This window comes from Schistocerca piceifrons, chromosome X (assembly GCF_021461385.2).
Source record: "Schistocerca piceifrons isolate TAMUIC-IGC-003096 chromosome X, iqSchPice1.1, whole genome shotgun sequence".
NCBI lineage: Eukaryota > Metazoa > Arthropoda > Insecta > Orthoptera > Acrididae > Schistocerca > Schistocerca piceifrons.
The window spans coordinates 132,795,593-132,821,945 of record NC_060149.1 but is presented as its reverse complement, the minus strand read 5'-3'; the positions used below and the strand labels follow the sequence as shown (position 1 = coordinate 132,821,945).

General features: G+C 38.5%; 1 protein-coding gene across 9 annotated transcripts in view; it reads right to left on the bottom strand.

Annotated features, from left to right (window-relative positions):
• The window catches only part of LOC124721478 (syndetin), a 150,117-nt gene extending 136,689 nt beyond the window's left edge, over positions 1-13,428 (bottom strand). For 2 of the 9 annotated variants that reach the window (XM_047246481.1, XM_047246473.1), the window contains exons 1-3: positions 12,736-13,428; positions 5,043-5,083; positions 925-1,130 (exon numbers count right to left, since the gene is read on the bottom strand). In XM_047246481.1, the coding sequence (XP_047102437.1) occupies positions 925-1,044 (120 nt within the window). In that variant the 5' untranslated portion in view covers positions 1,045-1,130; positions 5,043-5,083; positions 12,736-13,428. Of the gene's footprint in view, positions 1-924; positions 1,131-3,934; positions 4,009-5,042; positions 5,084-12,735 lie in introns of all 9 variants that reach the window. The other 7 variants (XM_047246475.1, XM_047246480.1, XM_047246477.1 and 4 more) reach the window with 7 other exon arrangements.
• Between the last annotated feature and the right edge of the window lie 12,925 nt (positions 13,429-26,353).

Below are 26,353 nucleotides of genomic sequence, written 5' to 3'. Positions count from 1 at the left end.
TCCAGCATTCAAAAACATATATATTTTCAATAAATTGCCAAAAACTATTAAAAACTTGCTTTCAGATAAAGCACAGTTTAAACAGAGTCTGGAAGACTTTTTGATAGGCAACTCCTCCTACTCTATAGATGAATATCTTAACATGGACTCTTAGACCAATTTCAGTAAAAACATCTGTCAGGTTTCAGTTTTGACAGAACTTGGTCACAATAGTCAAGATTACATATTTTGTGTAAGATAAATTTATTAAAAGTGCACAACTACATTTCATTCTGACAGTGTATTAATTAGCAGTTCCAGTTTACTGTAATGTATTCACATATTTTTGACAATCACCTGACAAATGATCAGGGAAGTGAGAATTGTATGCAAATGTTCTAAATTTTTTATGTTATTCCTCTCACATGTTCCACATCCTATGAGAATCATCTCATTTTTGGGTCTATGGAACGAAAATTGAATCTGATCCAATCTATATCACTGTTCATATCCATTGCGACTATCTACACAATATACCTGAATTTTTCTTATAACTTATTGGCACTCCTTGTTTTCAGACTTGAATTTTCAGCAAGATTTGTCATTAAATAGATGGAAGAATTAAAAAAATATCATAAATGAATTTGGCTTTCCAATGGAAAAGTGAACAAATATCTGTTTGGCTTCATTTTTCCACTTTATTCACAAATACTATGTGACATCTTAAAAATTATGATGGCTTTACAAAAAATCATGAATATTACAGAATAGCAAGAGGAATTCCTATTTTGTAGCAAGCATGGATATAACAAGAATAACTGCAACACCACACGGTGATTAATATTACAGAAATAAGTCTGAATTTAAATAAAAAGAAAGAGGATTCTGCAAGAAAAGTTTGATATTTTGATGCTTCAAGCAGAAATTTCATATTTCATTACTCACTTTTAGTTCATGAATACAAGGATCAAATGTAATACTGTCAAAGTAGTTGCTGTCTATCTCTTCAAGAACATCTTCAATTGTTTTCTGTACCGCAGCCGAAGGGCTTTTCTCTGGTTCCATTGTATGAAACCTGGATACAACAACCCTGGAAGCTGAATTTTCTATGTTCCAATCATAATAACTGCTACGCAATTTGAAATTTGCTCCTGCAAGATATACACAGAACATTCATTAGATGTGTGAACAGGTATTAACTTTTTACAAATATTTACTAGCATACACAAAGAATGATTTGAGACAAAAGTTTTCAAAACTAAGGGTATTTTAATCTAGGGAAATGTACGAGGAGGAACCAGAATTTCAGAGAAATCACAGGAGGACTGAGCAGGGCCAGCTGCATAAAGATGAGAGGAATCTAATACGTTAGACATGGTAAATGTGAGATATGACAAATTAGATGAAGGAAGAAAGGACAGATGATAGTTTAGCATCCCCCTGCGACAATGCCTAAGCTCAGACTGGACAAGGATGGCGAATGAAATAGGATATTTAGTTTTCAGAGGAATAATACCAGCATTGATCTTAACTGATTTAAGGAAACCACAAAAAAAATTTGAATGGATAGCCAGAGATTTATATCCCACTCCTCCCAAATGCGAGATCAGTACGCTAACAACTGTGACACCTCAATCTGAGGAAAGGTGGTGAGATGACAAGAAATAATTAGAGGAAACAAATCAGAAAAAAATCAACACAAGAAGCCAGGGGAAGAAAACAGGCTAATGTGGAAAAGGAAAGGGCTCTTTAAATTAGAACAAAGAGAGGAGAATATGGGGGTCAAAAGATGGTTCACAAATGTAAATCTGACAGAGTAGTACAGAAAGCCAGCAATAAAATGAATGAACACAATTCATCAACATTAGGAGATATCACCATAAGTTGAAGCCAGATAGCTAGCAGAAATCAAGCACATTGTGTAAATAATGTTCACATCTGCAGCGCACCAAAGCATTGGTGCTGAGAGGATCTTAGTTGTCATGCTGACACATAAGAGGTGATAGTGGGGAAGTGGATAAGACAGAAACTTCTGGCCAAACTAAAATTGAGTTGTGAGTTGAGCCACAAACCTACATCTCTTGGAGACAATGCTTTTACTGACTGGGCAACCCAGGTACACCTTACAATCCACCTTTATTGTTTCAGTTAGATCAGACACACTCTCGTACTGCAGCTATAATTATCACCTGGCACATATTATTTTCCGTCAAAAGCTATCATAACACTGCATGCGCCGCAAGAAAGTGAAAAACTCTTTCTGGACAAGATACTTTCAACAGTAATGTCAGTCAACCACATAAGGAATGAAAGGGACAAGATGTGGCAAATGGTCTCAGCAGAAGATGTGCATATTTCTGTGCATTGCTTGTTTACTGTTACATATTTCTTCCAATGCTGTATCAAGAGGGAGAGGGAAAATGAGATATCAGTCTGAAGACGTTTTTCTTTGTTGACAGGTCTACATGTAACGGAAGATTCACCACATCTTCGAATGAGTAGCAATAACTATCTATCTACAGCCAGACAACTTGTCTGGCATAGCAGCAATGTTGTTCAGAGGCCAAGTTGTGACTGAAATCCAGAAAGCAACATTAGATAACAGAATACCATCACTTTCATATAACTTACATCATTTAAGCAGTGCACAAAAAGAAAGTTCTCAGAAGGCACAACTGTTACATGTTCCATATTTAATTGGCGTCTGAGTACTAGAATGTGAGAGGGACATAATCCGCACAGACATGGAACTGAGATATTTTGAGTTCTACTGTGATTCAGAGACATTCGAAGATATTTCTTTTGTAAAGTGGAAGAGTAAAGGTGAGTATGAATTATTCGTATACTGTAGGATAATAAATATATAATAGCAGTATCTAAACATGACAATAGCTCTTTTTTTTTTTTAATAATTCGTAGATTAGCTCCCTCTCCCATTCTAGCACACATATTGGAAAATAACCCTCATAGTAATGATGGGAGCTGCATGCTACCATGAAACTTTGTCTGACCACAGCACCAGTTCAGTGCAAGCTACATTTTGGTGTGACCTTTTCCTGAATACCCCTTCACCCCGCCCCCCAAACATTAACTCCATACTAAAAACTGTTCTTACTAGCTTAATATCTGATATGTCCTGCATCACTGATTAACTGAGATTAACCTTCACAGACAGACAAAAAAATGACAGAGGGCTTTAATTCATAACATATATGGACAATTTCATGAAGCTCAGCCTTCACCTCTCGATGGTAATGGCATTATTTTCACAGTGGTAGGGAACTTTAATTCATCATAATTCAGCAAATTTGCATAAAATCAGTCTATTAGCAAAAAGAACACACAGACAGAAATTACAGAATTGCACTATAACTTTACAGATATATTTTTAAGAGTTCAGATTCACCACGAGAGCAGATGGTATAGATGGCAGTGTATCATAACCTGACTTGTTGCAAATAATACTGACACGAGCCATCCCCCTTCCCACATATTTACCAACAATCTTCATAAAACTTTCTTGGACTTCTTGCCACGGCAATTCAGGGTAAAACCTCGGGTTTTCAACGATTTCCATCATCATCGTCATCATCATCATCATCATCATCATCATCATTTGTTCCTGACAAAGACAATGGTAGAAATCATTGAAAACTTGAGGTTTCTCCCTGAACTGACGGGGCAAGAAGTCTGAAAATGTTTTATACAACAGTGTCATCATGAAAGACTTCATTCTCATATTACCAACAATCTGTTTGTACATCTACCCCACGAAGGTGGAATACTTATTATGAAAAAAGTGGTTTTTTATGTCAGAACATGATCAGCAACACATGTGCCAAGTGAACGGGTATATTGATAAATAAAGATGTCTTGTCAGTGGTACCAGTAAGATATGGCAAGAATGTGATTTGAGTAACAAGCTTTAGACATTCAAGAAAATTACTACACTTACAATAAGTTAATGAAATAATTGCATAACAGACAAAGCACTGGCTCATGACGACTGAAGCACATGTAGTTTGGACTCTGAGGACAGAAACAATACAGCAGTTAACATTGTTAATAACATCTATTTTTTTAAATCATGTTGGAATACAAGGTTTAATATGAGTAAAAATATTTATGGATCAACTGCAATGCTTGACCAGATTAGATTCAACTTTGACAAAGTGATCATGGCATCAGTGGAATGTTTAGTTAGTGTGGAGCCTTTCTTAAACTTTACAACTGGTCACACATGCTGTGTTTTTGACTTATAGAAAGCCTGAGATTTTTGCACCCTGTTTACAAAATACTGGACAAGCTATGCAACTGGATTTAACAGCTTCTCAGCGTACAGGCCATAGTGACTTGTTCTCGAAGAGTAGACATCTTCAGAAGCTAAAGCAAATTTGGAACATACCTCAATAAAGTGTATAGGTCCCCAATTACTATTAAAGGTATTGTATGGTGTAAGTGTGTAGGCTTCTACAGACAGAGTCAGTTCAGACAAAAAATATTCTAGTTTTAGAGGCACATCATGTTGCAAAAAAATTGTCCCACTGTTTCAGCTACACTTGCAGTGGAAGGACACTGCAACTATGCTTGAAATGCCAGAACACCTACTTCACAAAATGAGGTGGCTCTAAACCCAGAAAACTTTTATGTCAACTGATATATGTATGCTACAAAACACTTACTACCAACCAAAATATTATTGCACCTGGTAGGTAAGACACTTTGCTCACCTTATCATGAGTCAGCATGTGAGAACGTTTCATAATACAGCACAACTGACTCGAAAAAATTGACAGTGTGATGCCTTTTCTTTAGTTTACTGTAATGTCACTGCATGTTTTCGAAAATGACAAAGTGCAACAATATCGTGGTTGAGCAGTATAGCAACAGAGTTACATGACATTATTTATTTTGTTTTAATTCAACTAAACCTTCACGTCAACAACACAAGGTCATAACATGTCAAGAACTTACTTTTTTATATAAATAAGGTTAACTAAATATTGAATTATGAAGTTCCAGAAATAAACATACAACATAAGAATTTACTTTGATGTACAAACCTTAATAACAGATAGTGGAAGGTGAGGGTGTCAGCCAACACCTGTAAGCAGAGAGCATTCCTGAGTTTATGTGGAATGATTTAAGACCACAGAAAATCTCAAGTCAGGATGCTCATATTGAAAAGTTTACATTGTTTTTAATTCATTTTAACTGATATAATATTACCATCCTAGCAGATTGAAAGTATTAATATATTAACAGTATGCAGGAACTTCCAGTATGACAACACAATTAAGTTAACCAAGTTTATTCCTGTGAGTAAGACGCAACTTCAAATTGGATTTGAAAACCTGCATTTTGCTGCCCTCAGTTTCCAACTCTTTTAGAGGCTAAATGAAAACACATGCTGCACAGTGTAACACACATTTCTGAAATGTACTTATGGATATGCTCAAAACATAAAGCTGATTTCTCTGTAACTTGTTCACTACATGTTACATATTTCATAAGAAAATACATGCGAAGTCAGTGTACAAATCTTCAGTTCATTTAACACAGGCCTCAACATGTTTTGTGAGTAAATGCTATAAATTGCTTCTGAAACAAATATACATGGTCTAATCAATATTAATTTGACCACTGCCTATGTTCAACATCAACATGCAATAATCATTCACAGATGGTTGCACTAGTAATGGAGGTTATATAAAGCACGTTGAGGGAGGGTCGGGGATGGAAAACAGTGCAGTCGTCATCTCTCTGATGTCCAAAAGAGCATGATCCTTAGCTGCCTGGCAGAGGGTTGAAGCATTACCGAAACGGCTAAGTTTGTAAACTGTTTGCATGCTGTCATGCTTAAAGTATACCACACACGGCAAAATGAAGCTATCCAAAACGGGCACCCAGGCAATTGTGGTGCATCACAGGCTGTAGATGACAGGGGTGAACAACAGCTGTGGAGATGTATACAGGTGAACAGACATGCAACTATTGAGCAACTGACTGCCTAGATGAACCATGGGGTTACAGTATCTTCTCAATGCTCGTTGCTGTGTACGGGCCTCCGCTACATGCACCTAGTTCATGCAACCATGCCGATTCCTGTTAATAAATGATGAAGGCTGGAATTTTACATAACAATACTGCAACTGGACATCCACTGAGTGGTGACAGGGGCCTTTTCAGATGAATCAGGTTTTATGCTCCATTGGACAGATGACCGTTGGCCCATTGGCATGTATGGCATGAAATGTCTGAAAGCTAACACCTTGCAACAACTGTCAGTAAACTCCAGACCAGAGGAGGGAGTTCTGTGATCTGGGGGAATGTTTTTGTGGCATTCCCTGGGTGCTCTTGTCATTCTGCTAGGCACAATGGATCAACACAAGTATGCATCCATCCTTGGGAAATCGTCCACCCCGACATGCAGTTTGTTTTCTTCCTCTGCATGATTACATGTATCAGCAGGACAATGCAACGTGCCACACCATTCGAGATTTCAAGAGCACAAGGATGAGTTTACCATACTCCCCTAGCCACTACATTTCCCAGAGTTAAACCCAATCAAGAATATGTGGGACAACCATGATCAGGCTATTCACACCATGGATCCTCAATCAAAACACCTAGTGCAGCTGGCCATGGCACTGGAGTCAGTAAGGCTCCACATCCCTGTCAGTACCTTCCATAAACTCAATGACACTCTCCCTGCACATCTCGCAGCAGTCCACACTGCAAAAGGGAGTTATTTTGGGTTTAAACAGGTGGTGACGTTAATGTGACTGGACAGTGTATTACAGTTACTAAAGTTAATAAAACAATCAAGAAGGCTAGGAGAGTACTTCTGTTAGGAAGAGCAGATACACAATTGTTAGCATACCACTTAGACAAAGAACTAACGTCATTTAGCTCCAGTACAATGGATGCAAAGGAATTACGGGTAAAGTTTAAATGGACTGTAAATCGTGCTCTGGAGAAGTATGTGCCAAGTAAGTGGATTAAGGATGGAAAAGACTCACCGAGGCTTAACAATGAAATTACAAAAATGCTGATGCAGCAAAGGCTGTTGAATTTTCAGATCAAACAAGAATGCGCAAATGATGACAAGAAAAAGTTAATTAGAAATTCTAGCGGCTCTAAAACAAAAAGATCAATGGGTGAATTACAAGACAACTATCACTGTCATACCTAAGCAAAAGATCTTGACAAGAACCCAAGAAAATTCTGGTCATACGCAAAATGGGTCTATGGCTTATATCAAGTGTCACTCATTGACCAGTCTGGTGTAGCAGCATAAAATAGCGATAGGAAAGCGAAAGTTTTGAATTTCGCATTCCAGAAATCATTCATGCAGGAGAATCATACACACATACCATCACTTGACCGTTACACAGCCTCCCACATGCAGGACACAGTAATAAGCATCCATGAGGTGGAGAAACAACTGAAAGACCTGAAAACCGAAAGTCTCCAGATCTGGACGGAATCCCAGTTCAGCTTTACAAACAGCACTCTGTGGCATTGGCCCCTTAGTTAGCTTGAATTTATCATGAATTCCTCACCCAGCACAAAGTCCCAAGCAACAGGAAAAAAGTGCAGCTGACTCATGTATGTAAGAAAGGTAGAAAGAACAGACCTCCAAAAATTACAGACCAATATCCTATAACATTAGTTAGCTACAGAATTCTTGAACGTGTTCTAAGCTCAAATACAATAAATTTCCTTGAGACATAAAGGCTTCTGTTCACGAATCAATATGGTTTTATAAAGCATTGCTCATGCAAGACTTAGCTTGCCCTTTTCTCAAAGGATATCCCGTGAACTGTGGATGAAAGGCAACAGGCAACTTACATATTCTTGAACTTCTGAAATGCATTTGGCACGGTGCCCCATTGCAGACTGTTAAAGATATGAGCCTACAGAATAGGTTCCCAGACACGTGAGTGGCTCAGAGACTTCTTAAGTAACAGAATGAAGAATGTTGTCCTTGATGGCGATTGTTCATCAGAAATGAGGTATTGTCAAGTGTGCCCCTAAAAAGTGTGATAGGACTGCTGTTATTTTCTTTAGACATAAATGATCTCGTGGAGAGGTGAGCAGCAATCTATGGTTGTTTGTTGATGACGCTGTCGTTCATCTGTACAGGATACCGTATATAGAACACTAATGTGACCCATTCTTGACTACGAGGTGTGGCTATAAAATAATCGGGCTATTGCTGTTAAAGAGTTTATTTCAAAAACACACACATCTAGTTATCGTCAACCTCAATATAGTCCCCATCTCTATCCCTGCAACATTCCATGTCAATTTCCCATTGAAGGAGACAGTGCTGAAGGTCTTCCTCTGTGAGCTGCTTGATGACACGCTGCTTTTTCTTTCACTGCTTTAACAGACTGAAATCTTGTTCCTTTTAATGTAGATTTGACCTCGTGGACCAGATAAAACCCACATAGTGTTAATGTCTAGGATAGTTTTGAATGGTATTCAAAGTGTCTGTACACAATATTTCACGAGCTTCTTTTTGTTTGGTCGTGAGAATTTTTGGCACCAGTTCTGCATGCATTCTTCTCATGTTAAATCAGTTGCATAAAATTTGCTTTACACATGCCCTGTCAATTCCAAAAGTTCCAGCAATCAATCAGATACTCAACAGACGGTCAGATCAAATCAATTACTGACTTTTTCAATATTTTCATCTGTTTTTTATGATGATGAGCATCCCGGGCACAAATCATCTTCAACGTCTTCTCAGCCACCTTGGAAACACCTGAACAACTCAAAAACTAGCATATGTGAACAGTCTTCGGCATACACTTCTTACAGTAACCAATAGCTATCAGTAGCAGTTTTTTCCAAGTTTCATGTGAAACTACAAAAATTCATTGCTATATTATTACACTTAACATTTCTCCAGCAAAACAAAATAACAGCTCTAAAACAAAAAAAAGGCTACGGTCACACTGATTTGTCTACAGACACAAGAGATGCTGCATTCGACTGAGAAGGTTTCACATTTCATAGCTACTGGTTGTTCATCTTTGGCACGTGTACTTACTCTGTGACAGCACTGGTCCCATTATTTTATAGGCACACCTTGTACTGCTCGAGTGTTTGAGATCTGCACCATGTTAGATTGAAGAACAGCATTGAAGCAATTCAGGGACAGGCTGCTACATCTGTTACTAGTGGTTTTGAACATCACACAAGTATTGTGGAGATGCTTTGGGAACTCAAATGGGAATCCCTGGAGGGAGGGTGACATTCTTTCCAGGGAACACTACTGAGAAAATTTATGGAACTGGCATTTGAAGTTGACTGCACAACCACCACTAACATTTTGCATTTAGGACCGCAAAGATAAGAGAAATTAAGGCAGGTACAGATGCATATAGACAGTAGTTTTTCCCTCTCTCTTATTTGCAAGTGAAACAGGAAAGGACACGACTTGTAATAGTACAAGGTACTCTCCGCCACGGACTGTATGATGGCTTGTTGAGTACATATGTGGATATAGATTTATACTTTGATGTTCCCCCAATTTTATGCCATATGACTTTAAGGAATGAAAGTATGTGACATGAAAATCTTCAGTGAATCACTAATAATGACTACTTCAGCTGCAAAGGTAGCTGCATTTGGCTCCAGCAAGGGGTTGTGAATGTGTACCTCCTGCCTATCTTCACTTCCAGAAATTTGTTTTCTGCTTCAATAACTGTGCATCCACTGTATGATAGTGTCATGCTAATCAGAACGCAACTGCCTGTAATAGAATGATGTTCTGTGTTTTACTGTAATTAATAGCCAGCATCCACAGCTTGGCTAAAGTGTGGTAGTTCATAGTGGATATCTCCTCCCCCCTCCCTTTCCCTTCCCATGAAATCTTTATTGGGTCAAGCGTGTGAAGCCAACGAACGTTAATAAAAAAGAAGGGATTCAAATACTCATCTTTAGGATACTCCAATGTCTACAGTCATGTCATTTTAATGCACTTTTCTCATCTATAAAAACTAAAATTGCAATGTACATTCAGAACATCTACATTAAATAACAGACAAGTCCATGACAAGTATTTTTAGTGTATTATAAACATACATCATACATAAACTTATGATTGATGTTGATTAATTCTATCCATGACAGAAGCAAAACTGAAACAAGATATTTTGCATATCTAATTAACATCAGCCAAAACATCATTCACCCATTTCAGCAAATTTATAACTGAAGGTGTCTGTTAGGTCTTTACCACTATTCTTACTATAACCCCAGTTGCTTTTATTGTATGTATACATTTGTATGAGCAACATGCAAAGCTCATAGCCACTCTAATAACAGTATTTTTTTGTGATAGCTACTTCAGATGGCTCTTTTGAGTGTACTGTAAACCATCGTATCATTCCCACTAAATTTTACATCCTATGTGAGATTATAGTGATTTGTCTTAACACTGGCTGCTTGTTACCAATAGGATTGTGTTTTATGTAACTTAGAGGAAAGTAGTTTCCATTACATGTAGTAAAGGACTGTGTTAACACACTGCATTCCTCTTCCAGAGTACAACTGATGATCCTTGACGAGCTGAATAAATGGTTCTACACCATGTGAGTTAGTCACTAAATTTCTTGAATACCTATGTATTCTCCACTCACATCTTGGTTAAGTCTAATGGCCTGGTAACAAATTGGTAAATATTTCCACACCGTGTCAATCCAATAGATCCCTGATGACATATCAATGAAAATAGCTACTGCTGCATCATTACTTTCCATATTTTTGTTGGAAAAGTCATAGTTAACTATTGGCCTAAATTATGAGGAGAAAGGTGGAAATCTACATCCTTCTCTTCTGCAGAGGAGTGAAATCATTGCTACTATGTTTTTCCTCCAGTGCTCACACTTTTTGAATTTAACAATGAAATGGGACCAATCTTCTGACAGTTTTCACCTCACAGCAGTTTCCTGCCACCCTCCCAGTTTCTGCTTGCATCAATGAATTTCATTATTTTAATCTTAAACTGTAATAACATAGCATGTGAAATACCCTTGTAACTGTTATCCACAGATGAATAAAACTATTAAATCCACCACCATTCCCTGCCTGTTAAAATCCTTGTGGGAACCCCCCCCCCCCCCCCCCCCGACCCCACCCTACCCGACATCACTTTCAAAATATGTTCTAGGCAGCTTATTTCTATAATAATAATTAAAAAAAGGAAGAGAGATATTTGTCAGATCATCCATATTACTTTGCAGTTAATGTGCAGAAAGTGTTGTGCATTCTATAAGCTAACAGTAAGAATGAACAGATCCACAGATACGTAAATAGAAGGCATCAGACACCACTGACATGCAGCAGAATGTTTTCAAAGCATTCAATGTAATACTACACCATGAGGAAGGTTAGAGGTGACTTTTTGCCAACAAGCTCATTTGGGAATGACAACTATCTCAGTTAGAGTAGAACTGGTAATGCAATTTGTGATGATTAGTTCACTTACACAATAGTAACAACATTGTGACACATGAGTAATAACTACCAAACACTGCACTGCAACAGTCCTGCGAATTGTATGTTACCAAACAGGTGCAATAAACTGTTTTACATCATTTATGCCCCTTTTCCAAAAACGAAAAATGTCCTATATTGCAAGAAATAGAGGATGATCTTTTTTAATATCACATTATGATAAAGGCATTACATGACCTAAAACATGTCTCTTTTTTCAAATAACAAACACACACACTACCACTAAGATCTGTAATGAAATGCTACACAAACTAAAACAGCAACTGAAATTCTTATCACTCCTGCCATTTCAAAGAAAGGTTTTATAATTAGAAAGAAAAATTTCAATAAGCCCAATAACACTAGAGTTTATAGCCATAGGTTATCATTGCTCTGAAACAAAATGTGACACTTTTCTACATAGATCAGAAAACAAAATCCACATATCTATAAAAACTGTAGTTTCTTTGGATATTTCTCTTGGAGGAAGTTCAAGAACTTATTTAGACAGCTAATTCAACAGAACTGTTCACATGAGATCAACCTTTGTACTTCACTGCCTACCATCATTCTAATTAATGTACTGTTCATGTCAAATTCATTAGAGAACTCTGACTACCTTATGGTTAATGTATTCAGTCTCATTTTTAAAGCATGAAACCCATGTGTGACACCAACATCTGAAATGTAAATTTCATTGAGTAAGTATTACACAGGATCCATGTCATGAACTCTGAAGAATGAACAACAGAAAAACGACCTAGCGGTCATGAAGAATCTTCAAATGAAAATGTATATCAGTTTCAAGTTGCATGAGTTACAAAGTGGGATTTGCACTAAGTGTTTTAAAAGAGAAAGTAATTGCATACAATAATTCCAGAAAGTTGTTTGAGTACATTTCAAAATCTGTAATTGTTCTGCATTCACTACCAGTTTTTGCAACATCTGGCAACATAATTATCACAGAGGATTGTGTCAGTAAAAAGCACAAAATATATAGGCCCCGAGTCACTTTATTTTACATATCGCCACAAATAACAAGAAGAATGTTATTTTTCCTACATCAAAATTAACAAGAGCAATTTTGTTATTGCTTACATGTAACTTTTAGAGAAATAGCTGCACCAAAAATTAACAATATTAAAAAAATACAACTTCACAAAAGGTGGTAATAATATCGCAAAGCCCATTATAAGCACACCACAGCATCCCATCATCTAAAATGATGAAGTAAAGTTAACTTACACTATAAAAATTAACAATATGTGCATCACGTGAAGGTAGCAGACAGAATTATTCCAAGTCATGTACTGTTCTCGAAATGATTTATAATGTCCAGCATTGTGAAGCTACCTACAGTTGAAGTAGACAGTAATATCACAGGATATTTGGTATTCCAGATTGACTGCTCTGTCAGAAATATACATGTTCTACTAGAATTTGGGGGAAGCTCTTATGCACAACTCGGGCTTTAGAGAGTGATATAATTATTTTCCTCTTTCATTCTTTTTCTTATTTATTTTGTAAATGCGAAAGTGGGCATATGCCGTACAACTTACAGCAACCTATCCGTTGCACGAGGCACTGTTTCTGTATTATGGTATAAGACGTCCTCAATTTAGCCATTTCAACATCAGTAATTCAGTTTAAGCAACGCTCTAGATTTAGCAACACGAATTAGCACAAAAAGCTTTGCATTGCGTCAGTTGTTTATACTAACGAAACAACTGTCACGCGCTGTACTTCGGCAGTGATATGCTAGTAAAAGTAGATGACATACGACGAAAGTGAGGCTACACGAAATCTGATTGCACGAAAGTAACTCACAGCTTCAATCAATTGATGTAGGTTTTTTTGTAAGATCATTTCAAACTTTTTCCAACACACATAGCGTTTTTCCTCTCTCTCACGGTCCATACCACACTGTAAAGATAAACCACTGTAGCACCAATCGATCTGACGCACTTATGGCTATGCGCAGAATGTTTCAAACCTGTGTGTCTACTATCAAGAACTTTGCACAGACAAGGCTCTCCAAGCATTGTTTGATTAAACAGTGAAGTATGCATAACAGTTCTTAATGTGTGTGACATCAAATACATTGTTCATTCAGTTATCCATTGGCGCTAGGCAGACAATGAAAGGAATACCACAAAAAACACTTCTATGATGTTCTGCAACAATTAATTGAATAGTGAGTACATCACGAAATACAAAACATTAAGACTGTTTCTTTTAGTATTATAATACACATGTGTCTCTAACAATGAACAGTGTCAATATATAACAACAGTTTATTGAACTTTCCATTTATCCTTTTTTCTTTTCAATTCAAAGAGATGAGGCCTTTCTTTACGATACACAGTGACTCATACAAAGTACCCAGCAGAGTGAAGTGGCACAGTGGTTAGCACACTGGACTCATATTTCAGAGGACGACGGTTCAAACCAGAGTCCGGCCATCCAGATTTAGATTTTCCGTGATTTCCCTAAATCACTCCAGACAAATGATGGGATGGCTCCTTTGAAAGGGCACAGCCCATTTCCTTCCCCATCCCTGACACTATATGAGCTTGTTCTCTGCCTCTAATGGCTTCGATGCCCACAGGACCTTAAAACCACTCTTCCTTCCATCCTTCCTTCCAAATTAACCCACGATAGATTGCCGTATCTATCTATATCTACATCCATACTTTCTGTACCACTGCTAAGTGCATGGCGAAGAATAGACTTACTTTCCTTTGTACCACGTATTGCATTCTTCTCTTTCCATATGTGTAGGGAGTGTGGGAAAATTATTGCTTAAATGCCTCTGTGTGTGTTGTAATTAGTGCAGTCTTCTTATCATGGTCACTTTGGAGCGATTCATAGGGACCACAATACATTGCAACATTTCTCACTCAACAACTGTCCTCGAAACTTCGTAAGTAGGACTTTGTGGGATAGTTGATGTCTATCTTGTCTTCCAGTTCAGGTTTTTCAGTATGTTTGTGACGTTCTCCTGTTAACCAAACAAACCTCTTACCATCTACTCTGCTCTTATTTGTATTTGCTCACTATCCCCTGTTAGTCCTATTTGCCATGAGTTCCTCAGCATCATCATATTTATTATCAGCCAATTCGATCACTTAGTTACGTGACCTCTTTGAGTCGGCATACAACATAGGATCCATTTCCGCCGATCTCGAGCTACCCATTGGCAAACCAATCCTGCTATCTTTCTTAAGTTTCATTCCACTCAGCATGCTGGTGAAGCCTCAGAGTCTGACATGATATTGCTGGGTATCGCATAACCATAAGCCACACCCAGCATCATTCACATTGAGCTGTGCAGGGCCAGGTCAAGCCATGAGCTCTGAGTACCCCTCGTCTCGAGTCGCACCACTGTGTGCTAGTGACAGCTCTGTGCGCAGAGATACCACATGCATACTACCGATTCAATAACCTAACACAAGGTGGAGTATGTATGTTCAACGTTAATATGCTGTTGTGATTGCACTGCATCACCCTTAACATCACAGCTCACATGGCCCCAGTTAAAACAGGAAACATAAAAAATGAATGAAGCATTCTAATTATACATTAAACCACACAGAAAAACTAGTCTGCCCAGTTATCTATGTATTCCAATCTTCAATTAATCCATCTCCACCTTCCCCATCTCTCTGCCCATCTCCTTCCTCCCCACTCTCTGTCCATCTGCTCCACTGCCTTTCTCTGTCCACCTCCTCTACCCCCTCTTTGTCGAACTCCTCCACCCCTCCTGCCTGTCCATCTCCTTCTTCCCATCACACTGTCTATCACCTCCTCCCTCTCTCAATGTTCACCTCCTCTACCATCCCCTCTCTGTACATCTCCTGATTCTTTCTTTCTCTGTGCAACTCCTCTTCTCCTTGTCGATTACCTCATCTTCCCTTTCTCTATTCATTTGCTCCTCCACCTCTCTCTGTCCATCTCCTCCTCTGCCTCTCTCTGTCCACATCCTACTCCTATGTGAGTACATCTCCTGATTACGCCTCCTTCTCTCTCCTCATTATCATCCCCACCCCAATAGGTGTCTAATGGTTTTTAACTTCAAAGTATTTCTCTCCAGATCGTAACCCATATGTGTACCAAATTTGGTTGAAATTGTTCCAGGGGTTTAGGATGAACTTTTTATCGGTAGCTTTGCTTTCATACACACATGTAAAATATATATCACATGTATTTAACATATTTCACGTGTATTTGTACATGTATTTCACCTGTATCTCTACCGAATTTCGTGCTACAATTCCATTGTCACCAAGCTCAATGTTTATGATGTCGTATCTTCTGAGCTATGTGTTGTACAATGATATAATTTTGCAGGTACATCCAGTGGTATACACTGAGGTGACAAACGTCATAGGATAGTGGTATGCACATGTACAGATTGGGGGTATCGTTTAAGCAAGATATAAAAGGGCAGTGCATTGGCGGAGCTGTCATTTGTACTTGGGTGATTCATGTGAAAAAGTTTCCGACGTGATTATGGATATACGATGGGAATTAACAGATTCTGATGACGGAATAGTCGTTGGAGCTAGACACATGGGACAGTCCACTTCAGAAATCGTTAGGGAATTCAGTATCCTGCGATCTGCAGTGTCAAGAGTCTGCTGAGTACATCAGATTTCAGGCATTACCTTGCCCCATTGACAGCACAGTGCCCGATGACATACACTTAACGATCGAGAGCAGAGGCATTGCGTAAAGTTGTCAGTGGTTACAGACAAGCAACAGTACGTGAAATAACCGTAGAAAACAATGTGGTACTTGCGACGAAATATGAATTATCATTGTCATTGACCTCTATGTCACTGTGTTCTGAAAATCCATGTACTCTGTAACACTGTAAAAACATTCTCTTAGTAACATTTTTTTAAACTCATTTTTAAAAAAATGTTATTAAGAGAATGTTTTTGCAGTGTTACTCAGTGTTTAAACTCATTTTTTAAAAAATGTTATTAAGATAATGTTTTTACAGTGTTACAGAGTACATGGATTTTCAGAACATGGTGATATAGAGGTCAAAGATAATGATAATTCATACTTGAACAAATGTATGAAAGTAGTCTGCCTGTACACAGTATAATTAATTAATTATTGTTTGTTCTGTTATTCTCTACTAGAATGGTCAATGATAATGATAAGTCACATCTGAAAAACAAATGTATGAAATAGTACGCACTATAAATAATTAATTATTGTTTGTTTTGTTATTATCTACTATATGCTGCATGAGATACATTTCGTACAATTACATTATTTTTCTGGTATATTCTGTGGTATATGTGAATACTATCTGTAAAATGTATCGAAAATGCAGTTAGTAGTAAAGAAGCAATAATAATTTTTCTGGTATATTCTGTGGTATATGTGAATACTGTCTGTAAAATGTATCGAAAATGCAGTTAGTAGTAAAGAAGCAATAAATTAAAACGTCATACTTCATGCAACAGTTTTGCTGCATGAACAGCAAAAATGTAGTAAGCGATAAACATTTCTTTTTCTTCATTTTGTGGGGGTTTTCAGCGAGGAAAACATCCATAAAGGTTTGCTGCAAGTCACTAAGTACTCTCATTCTCAAATACTAGATTAATAAATATGGGCATTGACACGTTGTAAGCAACACTTCTTTTAGATCCCCACCCCTTTGATAGGTAGGTATACTGGGTGGTCCATTGATAGTGACCAGGCCAAATATCTCACGAAATAAGCATCAAACGAAAAAACTACAAACAACGAAACTCGTCTAGCTTGAAGGGGGAAATCAGATGGTGCTATGGTTGGCCCGCTACATGGCGCTGCCATAGGTCAAACGGATATCAACTGCGTTTTTTAAAATAGGAACCCCAAATTTTTATTACATATTCGTGTATTATGTAAAGAAATATGAATGTTTTAGTTGGACCACTTTTTTTCGCTTTGTGATAGATGGCGCTATAATAGTCACAAACGCATAAGTACATGGTATCACGTAACATTCCCCCAGTGCGGACGGTATTTGCTTCGTGATTCATTACCCGTGTTAAAATGGACCGTTTACCAATTGCGGAAAAGGTCGATATCGTGGTGATGCCCGACAGGCGTGTGCTATGTATGCTGCTCGGTATCCTGAATGACATCATCCAAGAGACCGGACCGTTCGCTGGATAGTTACGTTATTTAAGGAAACAGAAAGTGTTCAGCAACATGTGAAACGTCAACCACGGCCTGCAACAAATGATGATGCCCAAGTAGGTGTTTTAGCTGCTATCGTGGCCAATTCGCACATCAGTAGCAGACAAATTGCGCGAGAATCGGAAATCTCAAAAACGTCGGTGTTGAGAATGCTACATCAATATCGATTGCACCCGTACCATATTTCTAAGCACCAGGAAGTGCATGGCGACGACTTTGAACGTCGTGTACAGTTCTGCCACTGGTCTCAAGAGAAATTACAGGACGACGACAGATTCATTGCACGCGTTCTATTTAACGACAAAGCGTCATTCACAAATAGTGGTAATGTAAACCAGCATAGTATGCACTACTGAGCAACGGAAAATCCACGATGGCTGCGACAAGTGGAACATCAGCGACTTTGGTGAGTTAATGTATGATGCGGCATTATGGGAGGAAGGTTAATTTGCCCCCATTTTTTCGATGGCAATCTAAATGGTGCAATGTGATTTCCTACGTAATGCTCTACCGATGTTACTAAAAGATGTTTAGAATGACGATGTAATTCCAACATGATGGATGTCCGGCACATAGCTAGCATGTGGTTGAAGCGGTATTGAAGAGTATATTTCATGACAGGTGTATTGGTCGTCGAAGCACCATACCATGGCCTGCACGTTCCCCGGATCTGACGTCCCCGGATTTCTTTCTGTGGGGAAAGTTGAAGGATATTTGCTATCGTGATCCACCGACAACGCCTGACAACATGCGTCAGCGCATTGTCAATGCATGTGAGAACATTACGGAAGGCGAACTACTCGCTGTTGAGAGGAATCTCGTTACATGTATTGCCAAATGCATTGAGGTTGACGGACATCATTTTTAGCATTTATTGTATTAATGTGGTATGTACAGGTAATCACGCTGTAACAGCATGCGTTCTCAGAAATGATAAGTTCACAAAGGTACATGTATCACATCGGGACAACCGAAATAAGATGTTCAAACGTGCCTATGGACTGTATTTTAATTTAAAAAACCTACCTGTTACCAACTGTTCGTCTAAAATTGTGAGCCACATGTTTGTGACTATTACAGCGCCATCTATCACAAAGCGCGAAAAAGTGGTCCAACTAAAACATTCATATTTCTTTATGTACTACACGAATATATAATAAAAAATGGGGGTTTCTTTTTTTAAAAAACACGCAGTTGATATACGTTTGATCTATGGCAGCGCCATCTAGCGGGCCAACCATAGTGTCATCTGGTTTCCCCCTTCAAGCTAGACAAGTTTCGTTGTTTGTAGTTTTTTCGTTTGACGCTTATTTCGTGAGATATTTGGCCCAGTCACGATCAATGGACCACCCTGTATATTAGGTAGCCTGTGTGTCAAGACAGGGTATCACCTATCTCCACTTCAAATTTCATCCAAATCCGTCTAACCATTTCAGTGTGAAGGAGTAAAAAAATACTATTAAACCCACCCATCCACACACACGCACACACACACACACACACACACACACACACACACACACATATGCACTCTCTCTCTCTCTCTCTCTCTCTCTCTCTCTCTCTCTCTCTCTCTCACACACACACACACACACACACACACACACACACACACACACACACACACACAAACAAACATTCCCGTTTATGATATATATAGGGTAAAATTAAATTGAAGATATTCTGTGTGCTGTAGTGTGGGCTGTAGGAATCACAGGATGCTGAAACATTGCAGGGAAGTTCAGTAATCGGTACAGTCGCAGACTACGCTAAAAAAATAATAGTACCATGTTCTGCCGACACGTGAAAATATGGCGTTGTTAGCATTCAGAATATGAATTGTTTCTGGTTTTGAGCTCAGTATGGTATTTGTCGATTGGCGACGTGTGTTGATTTCTCTTGAGAAGTGACTGTTGATGTAAATGGTTAAGGAGACCTGGTCATCATGAGAGGTATTATAAACCTTATAGAAGCCAGTGAAGCACCTACACTAAGGCTAGAGAAAGAAACAGTAGATATTTGTTAATCTACTGATATTGTTGCTTCACTGGACTGTTCCTGGTATATATCGCTGAATGGAGTTGTCACAGTTTCCTCCACAGATACAGCAAGGAGGTGGACTATGAACGTGTGAAAAAACACTGCCATGGTTGTGCAAGTAAGATAAATGAACACAAATGTTGAGAAAAACTGTGAAGGTTCCAGTGGTGTCATGGAAAACAAGGAGGCAGTCTCTGTTTCTAGTGCCTCAATTGCTAGAAGTGCTGCGCAATGCATCTATGACTACATGATAACTCTGCAATTCACAATCAAGTGCCCAGCAGAGGGTTCATTGAACCACCTTCAAGCTATTTCTCTACCGTTCCACTCTCGAACAGGGCACGGAGAAAAACCAACACTTAAATCCAGAACACGTAAATCTTTCCGTACATGTTCTGATTTCTCCCATTTTATTATGATGATCATTCGCTCCTATGTAGTTTGGTGGCACACAGATATTTTCACACTCTGAGGAGAAAGCTGTTGATTGAAATTTCCTGAGAAGGTCCTGCTGTAACGAAAACCGCCTTTGTTTTAATGATTGCCAGTCCAATTCGCATATAATATCTGTGGCACCCTCTCCTTTATTTTCCGATAGTACAAAACGAGCTGCCCATCTTTGAACTTTCTTGATGTCCTCCGTCGATCCTATCTAATGCAGATAGCATACAGCACAGTAATACTCCAGAAGAAGGCGGAAAAGAGTACTGGAGGTTGTCTCTATAGGAGACCTGTTGCTTTTTCTCAATATTCTGCCAACAAACCGTAGTCTTTGGTTTGGCTTACCTAAAACATTATCTTTGAGATCATCCCAATTTAAGTTATTCGTAATTGTAATCCCAAAGTATGTAGTTGCATTTACGGCGTTTAGATTTGTGTGATTTATCGTGTATCCGAAATTTAGCGGATCCTTTTTAGCACTTATGTGGATGACTCCACACTTTTCGTTGTTTTGTGTCAATTGCCACTTTTCACATCATATACATAGCTTGTCTAAATCGTTTTGCAATTTGCTTTGATGATCAGATGAATTTATAAGACGGCAAATGACAGCAATACCTGCAAACAATCTAAGAATGCTATTCAGATTGTATTCTAAATCGTTTATTTTGATCAGTTACAGCAGAGGGCCTATAACACTTACTCGGCGAACGCCAGATATTATTTCTGTTTTGCTCGATGACTCTGAATTGACTATGAACTGTGAACTTTAAGACAGGAAATCACAAATCCAGTCGCACAACTGAGACAATAGTCCTTAAGCATGCAATCTGATTAAAAGTCATTTGTGAGGTACAGTGTCAAAAGCATTATGGAAATCGAAAAATATGGAATCAATTTGACGTGTCCCGTCAATAGGACTCAAAATACTTCATGAGAATAAAGAGCTAGTTGTGTTTATATGAACGAAATTTCCTGAATCCGTGTTGTCTGTTTTTGTCAATAAACCGTTTTCTTCGAAATAAGTCAAATCTTCAAACACAGTGTGTGTTCCAAAATCGTACCGCAATCGATGTTAGCGATACTTGTCTATAATTCAACAGCTTAATCCTGTGTAAGTTGTGGAACTTCCAAGTCTTTAGGTACAGTTCTTTCAATGAACAATCGGTTGTATATGATTGCTAAATATAGAGATATTGTATCAGCATACTCTGAGAGGAACCTGACTGGTATACAATCATGACTGGAGATGTTGTCATCGGTAAGCGATTTAAGCTCACTACATTGGTGTTGTAACTCTTAAACTATGTGATGAAACTGAAATGTAAAAAGTGGAATGTATATAGGACATGTGTGAAAGAGAATGGGAGTAAGACTTACGAAACTGTGCAAGGACACAAAAGGAAAAAAACTCTCTGATGGCAAAGTCAGCAGGAGAAACGGCGAAAATGTCAGCATGGCCTCTGCCCAAAAGGAAACTCTTCATGGTGCAAGTATAATAGATGTGAAGCAAATGGAAAAAACACAGACATGCACACTCCACGCCAAAAACCCTTATGATAGAACTAAGGCTGAGATATAGAGATCTTTCAGATTCTACACACCTGGAAAATGTTTACATGACAAAACACAGAATAAATTGGGGACAACTAAAAAGTGGCTGCTATGAGTGACAGGTAACTTGTTGTAGAAGCTGAAAAAGCTGCTGAAAGCATTACAAAGGAGGCCAGAATAACAAAAGAAAAAGGAAGAAGGTGGAAAAGGCACCCAGAATCGACCACGTTTATGTGGCTATAATGTATAATGCTTAGACATGTTGTCTTTGAGAATAGAAAGACATGCAAACCTTTAATTTCAATTTTCCATAATCAACGATTTTACATACTTAGGTACGATTATTTCACGCAATATTAAAGCTACAAAAACAAAAGTTTTCATGAATAATGATATAGTGCTTTCCTACACAGTGATCCACTTTATTCAACAATGTATTAAATACTTTAAGCTGGAGCATGTCATATGGTCTACAATTATGAGGAGAAAACAACTGACTACTAAAAACATTTTTTTCTTACAAATACACAAAATAACATATTGGTAAATATTCCTAGTTTACTGTTTCAACAAATTACTAATTACAAGAATAAAATTTGTTTTGACATTTTATTTTGAATAGTGTGGAAGTATGGTGTAACTAAATTAAAAGTTACATGTAATTCCGTAGGTAACAAAAAAATCAGTATTTTCTCCACTATGTATTCCCAGGTTTCAAATTTTTAACATAGAGGCTACAATACACTAAATATTTGGTTAAAGTTTAATTCTAGTATCTATTTAAGTTTTTGAGTTATTGAATTTCAAAATATTGGTAAAAACTACAGGCCATGACATTCATGATCCCTTAAGAAAGTTTTTCAATATGAAATACACTGGCTACTGAGAGGAAAGGCAAATGTACTGAGCATAAGCAGTGCACATGCTTACAGCAGCCGAGCAAATCCATCCTTGCAGAACACTGTCTTGGCACCAGGCATCCTATGGAATATAACAACACAGAGTCTGGCATGTAATTCCAGGTATTGGGATGGTGCTGTCAGGCAAGCTGTTGAAATTAAACTATCAAGTACACTTATAAATAGAGATGGTATTTTTGTTTCAGTTCTGCATGGAATCCTCCCTCTCCCTTGCAAAGACACTTAGAGTTTATAATACATCACCCATTGATTATTAATTTCACTGTCAATAATAACTTAGGATGTTGCTCATATTTTGTTTGTCATGATGCTAGTGTTTACAGTGTGTGTGTGAGTGCTATTGCCGGCTGAAGTGGCCGAGCAGTTCTAGGCGCTTCAGTCTGGAAACGCGCTGCCGCCACGGTCGCAGGTTCGAATCCTGCTTCGGGCATGGATGTGTGTGATGTCCTTAGGTAAGTTAGGTTTAAGTAGTTCTAAGTTCTAGGGGACTGATGACCTCAGATGTTAAGTCCCATAGTGCTCAGAGCCATTTGAACCATTTGAGTGTTATTTTTCCAGATTTTCTCTGAAAACCAAGGTTTTAAATTCCGTTATACAACCATTACTTGCTGCAGGTATCCCTTGAAAATGGCAGAGTGTGCTCCTGTTGAAATATAGGTGGTTGTCGACAATGTCACCCAGCTGTACTCCAATGATTTATTTGAACTTTTAACACATATTGTAGCTTGTGAGCGTATCCAAATAAACGGGAGAGAACCATCGTTATCATGTGTTGCCCCCCTTTTCATATACCCGCAGCATATTCTGACTGTTTTACATCGCCAGTTTTTCACCTGTGGTTCATGAACACAGCAATTAATGACTATACTTACCAGGTTTTAGGTACCCTTCGATGTGTACGGTTTGGACTACGGCACATGGAACACTGTCTCTTTAATAACAACAAACTGGTAAAGATGACAGGAGCATCTGCGGAGTTGAAAATGACCTCTAATCCACAAATACATTCTACTTGGGTACTAAAAAATCAAAAGGTGCGCATTTGTCCTCTTGAGGCTAGAAATTGACCACCAGCTTCGAAAAGAGGAGAGGTGGGAGGGATTCAGTACCTATATAAAGTTTACAGAATAATTCAAATGCAAAAGTCATGTGACTGGGATATGCAAACATAGAGATGGTGGTAATATAGCGTACAAAAGGTATAAAAGAGGAATGCACTGGTGGAGCTGTCATTTTTACTTAGATGATTAATGTGAAAAGATTACCAATGTGATTATGGCGACACAAAGATAATTAACAGACTTTGTACACAGAATTGCAGTTAGAGCTAGGTGCATGGAACGTTCCATTTTGTAAATCGGTAGGGAATTCAATATTCTAAGAATCGCATTGCCGAGAGCATGTTGAGAATACCAGATTTGAGGCATTACCTCTCACCATGCACAATGCAGCACCCTATAGCCTACACTTAACAACTGAGAGCAGTGGTGTTTGTGTAGAGTTTTTAATAGAAGCAGACAAACAGCACAGGGTGAAATAACCGTAGAAATCAATGTGGGACATATGAGGAATGTATGTGTTAGGGCAGTGTGGCGAGATCTGGCATTGACGGCTATGGCAGCAAATGACCAACGCAAGGGCATTTGCTAACAGCACGACATTGCCTGCAATGCCTCTCCTGGGCTTGAGAACATATTGCTTGGATTCTAGGTGGCTAGCAAGCTGTGACCTGGTCAGATGAGTCCTAATTTCAGTTGGTAAGAGCTAATGGTAGGGTTAAAGTGTGGTGCAGGTCCTACAAAACCATGGACCCAAGTTGTCAACAAGGCATTGTGAAAGCTGGTGGTGGATCCATAATGGTGCGGGCAATGTTTACGTGGAATGTATTATGTTGTCTGGTCCAACTGAACCGATAATTGACTGGAAATAGTTATGTTTGGCTACTTGCAGACCATTTGATGCCATTGATGATCTTCGTGTGCTCAGACAACAACAAAATTTGTATGGATGACAGTGCAGCATGTCACTTAGTCACAATTGTTCATAACTGCTTTGAAGAGCATTGTGGACAGTTTGAGCGAATGATTTGGATACCCAGATTGCCCCATCCAACATTTATGGGATACAATCGAGAAGTCACTTTGTGTACAAAATCCTGCATGTGCAACACTTTCGCAATTATGGACGGCTATAGAGGCAGCAGGGCTCAATATTACTGCAAGGAACTGCCAAAGACTTTTTGAGTCCATGCAATATTGAGCTGCTGCAGTGCACTGGGCGACAGGAGGTCTGGCAAAATATTAGATATCCCCTGACTTACGTCTTCTCAGTTATACGGGAGCTATGTCAATAACCAGCACTACATAGGCAACCTTTTTTCTTCCTTTATTGTTAAATCATCCACTACATCTCATATGATCCAGGGGTGGTCTGTCAGTGGTACAATACCCCTGTCTTCAGCCAAGAGATCTAGCAAAAATGGTAGAAAATATGAGATCTGTTTTCGTTTAAATTAAAACGATTACTGATGGGCAGCTAAAAGTATGAAAAATATTCATGGAATTTAAAAACACAGTTTCAATGAGATGGTATTTTCTATGAAAACAGTCCTGGATAACTGCATTTTCACTTAACATCTAAAGTATATGCAGTGATTGAGAACTATTCTGGAAGGAGAGAATATGTTTCATAGAGACTGAGGGGTGTGGGTAGAGAAAGAGGGGTCTGCTAGATCGAGAAACTACGGAGACGATATGTAGGAGGTGAAGTGGATAGTGGGAATACGGATGGTGGGAAAAACGGTGTGAGGAGGATTAATGGCATGTGGGTGGGGTAGTGGTACAAGGGGAAAGGATAGGGAGAGAGGAGCCATGATATGGAGTAGAATAGGTGAGGAAGAGCTGGAGTTGGTAGGAAGGATAAATATTGGGTAGGATCCCATTGTCTCGGAAAGGGGTTTCGTTGAAGTTGTGTTGAGTCTGGAGTATGTGTAGGTGTTGGTATGGGTGGATATGTTTCTGAAGGTGCAGGAGCATACCAGGGTTGGTGATCAGAGACAAGACAATGGGGTTTTTGGAATCTAGTTTACAGATAGTTTACGAGATACGGAGCTGTCCAGTGTGGGTGATGAGGTGTGAGAATTTGATAAGGTGGCACAGGATCCATGTGGGAAAAGGTAAACAAATGTGCAAAAGAAAGACAGAGTGCATGGCGTTTGGGGATTTGGAGGGACTATTAGAACTTTGGAGGGGGGGAGATCCATGCAACATTTCCATAGCGGAGCATGGGTAAGATCAAGATTTTGTTGTATAGACAACGCTGAATTTCGCGTTGAAAATAGCGAACATAGTACCTAAATCAATGAAATTTGTACCTAAAGAAGTGTAAAGTCACGTTTCATATTTAGTCTTGTGCTTTAACGAATATTGTACTGACAACTTAGAGTTTTACTTTGAAAATAGCGAATATAGTGCCTAAGTCAGTGACATTAGTACCCACCACTATGCTATTTGCTAGAAACTCTTCAATCCAGTCGTAAATCCCACATGAATTCTATATTTTACTCCTGTGGTAAACATCTTGGAACTGTACTTACCATTCATCAGAAGTAAAGAAAAGTCACTTTACGTTCCAACACTTACTTGAAAATGTAACCGATGATCAGTTTAAGATATGTTCGCCATAGATTGAGTCTTCCCATAGCA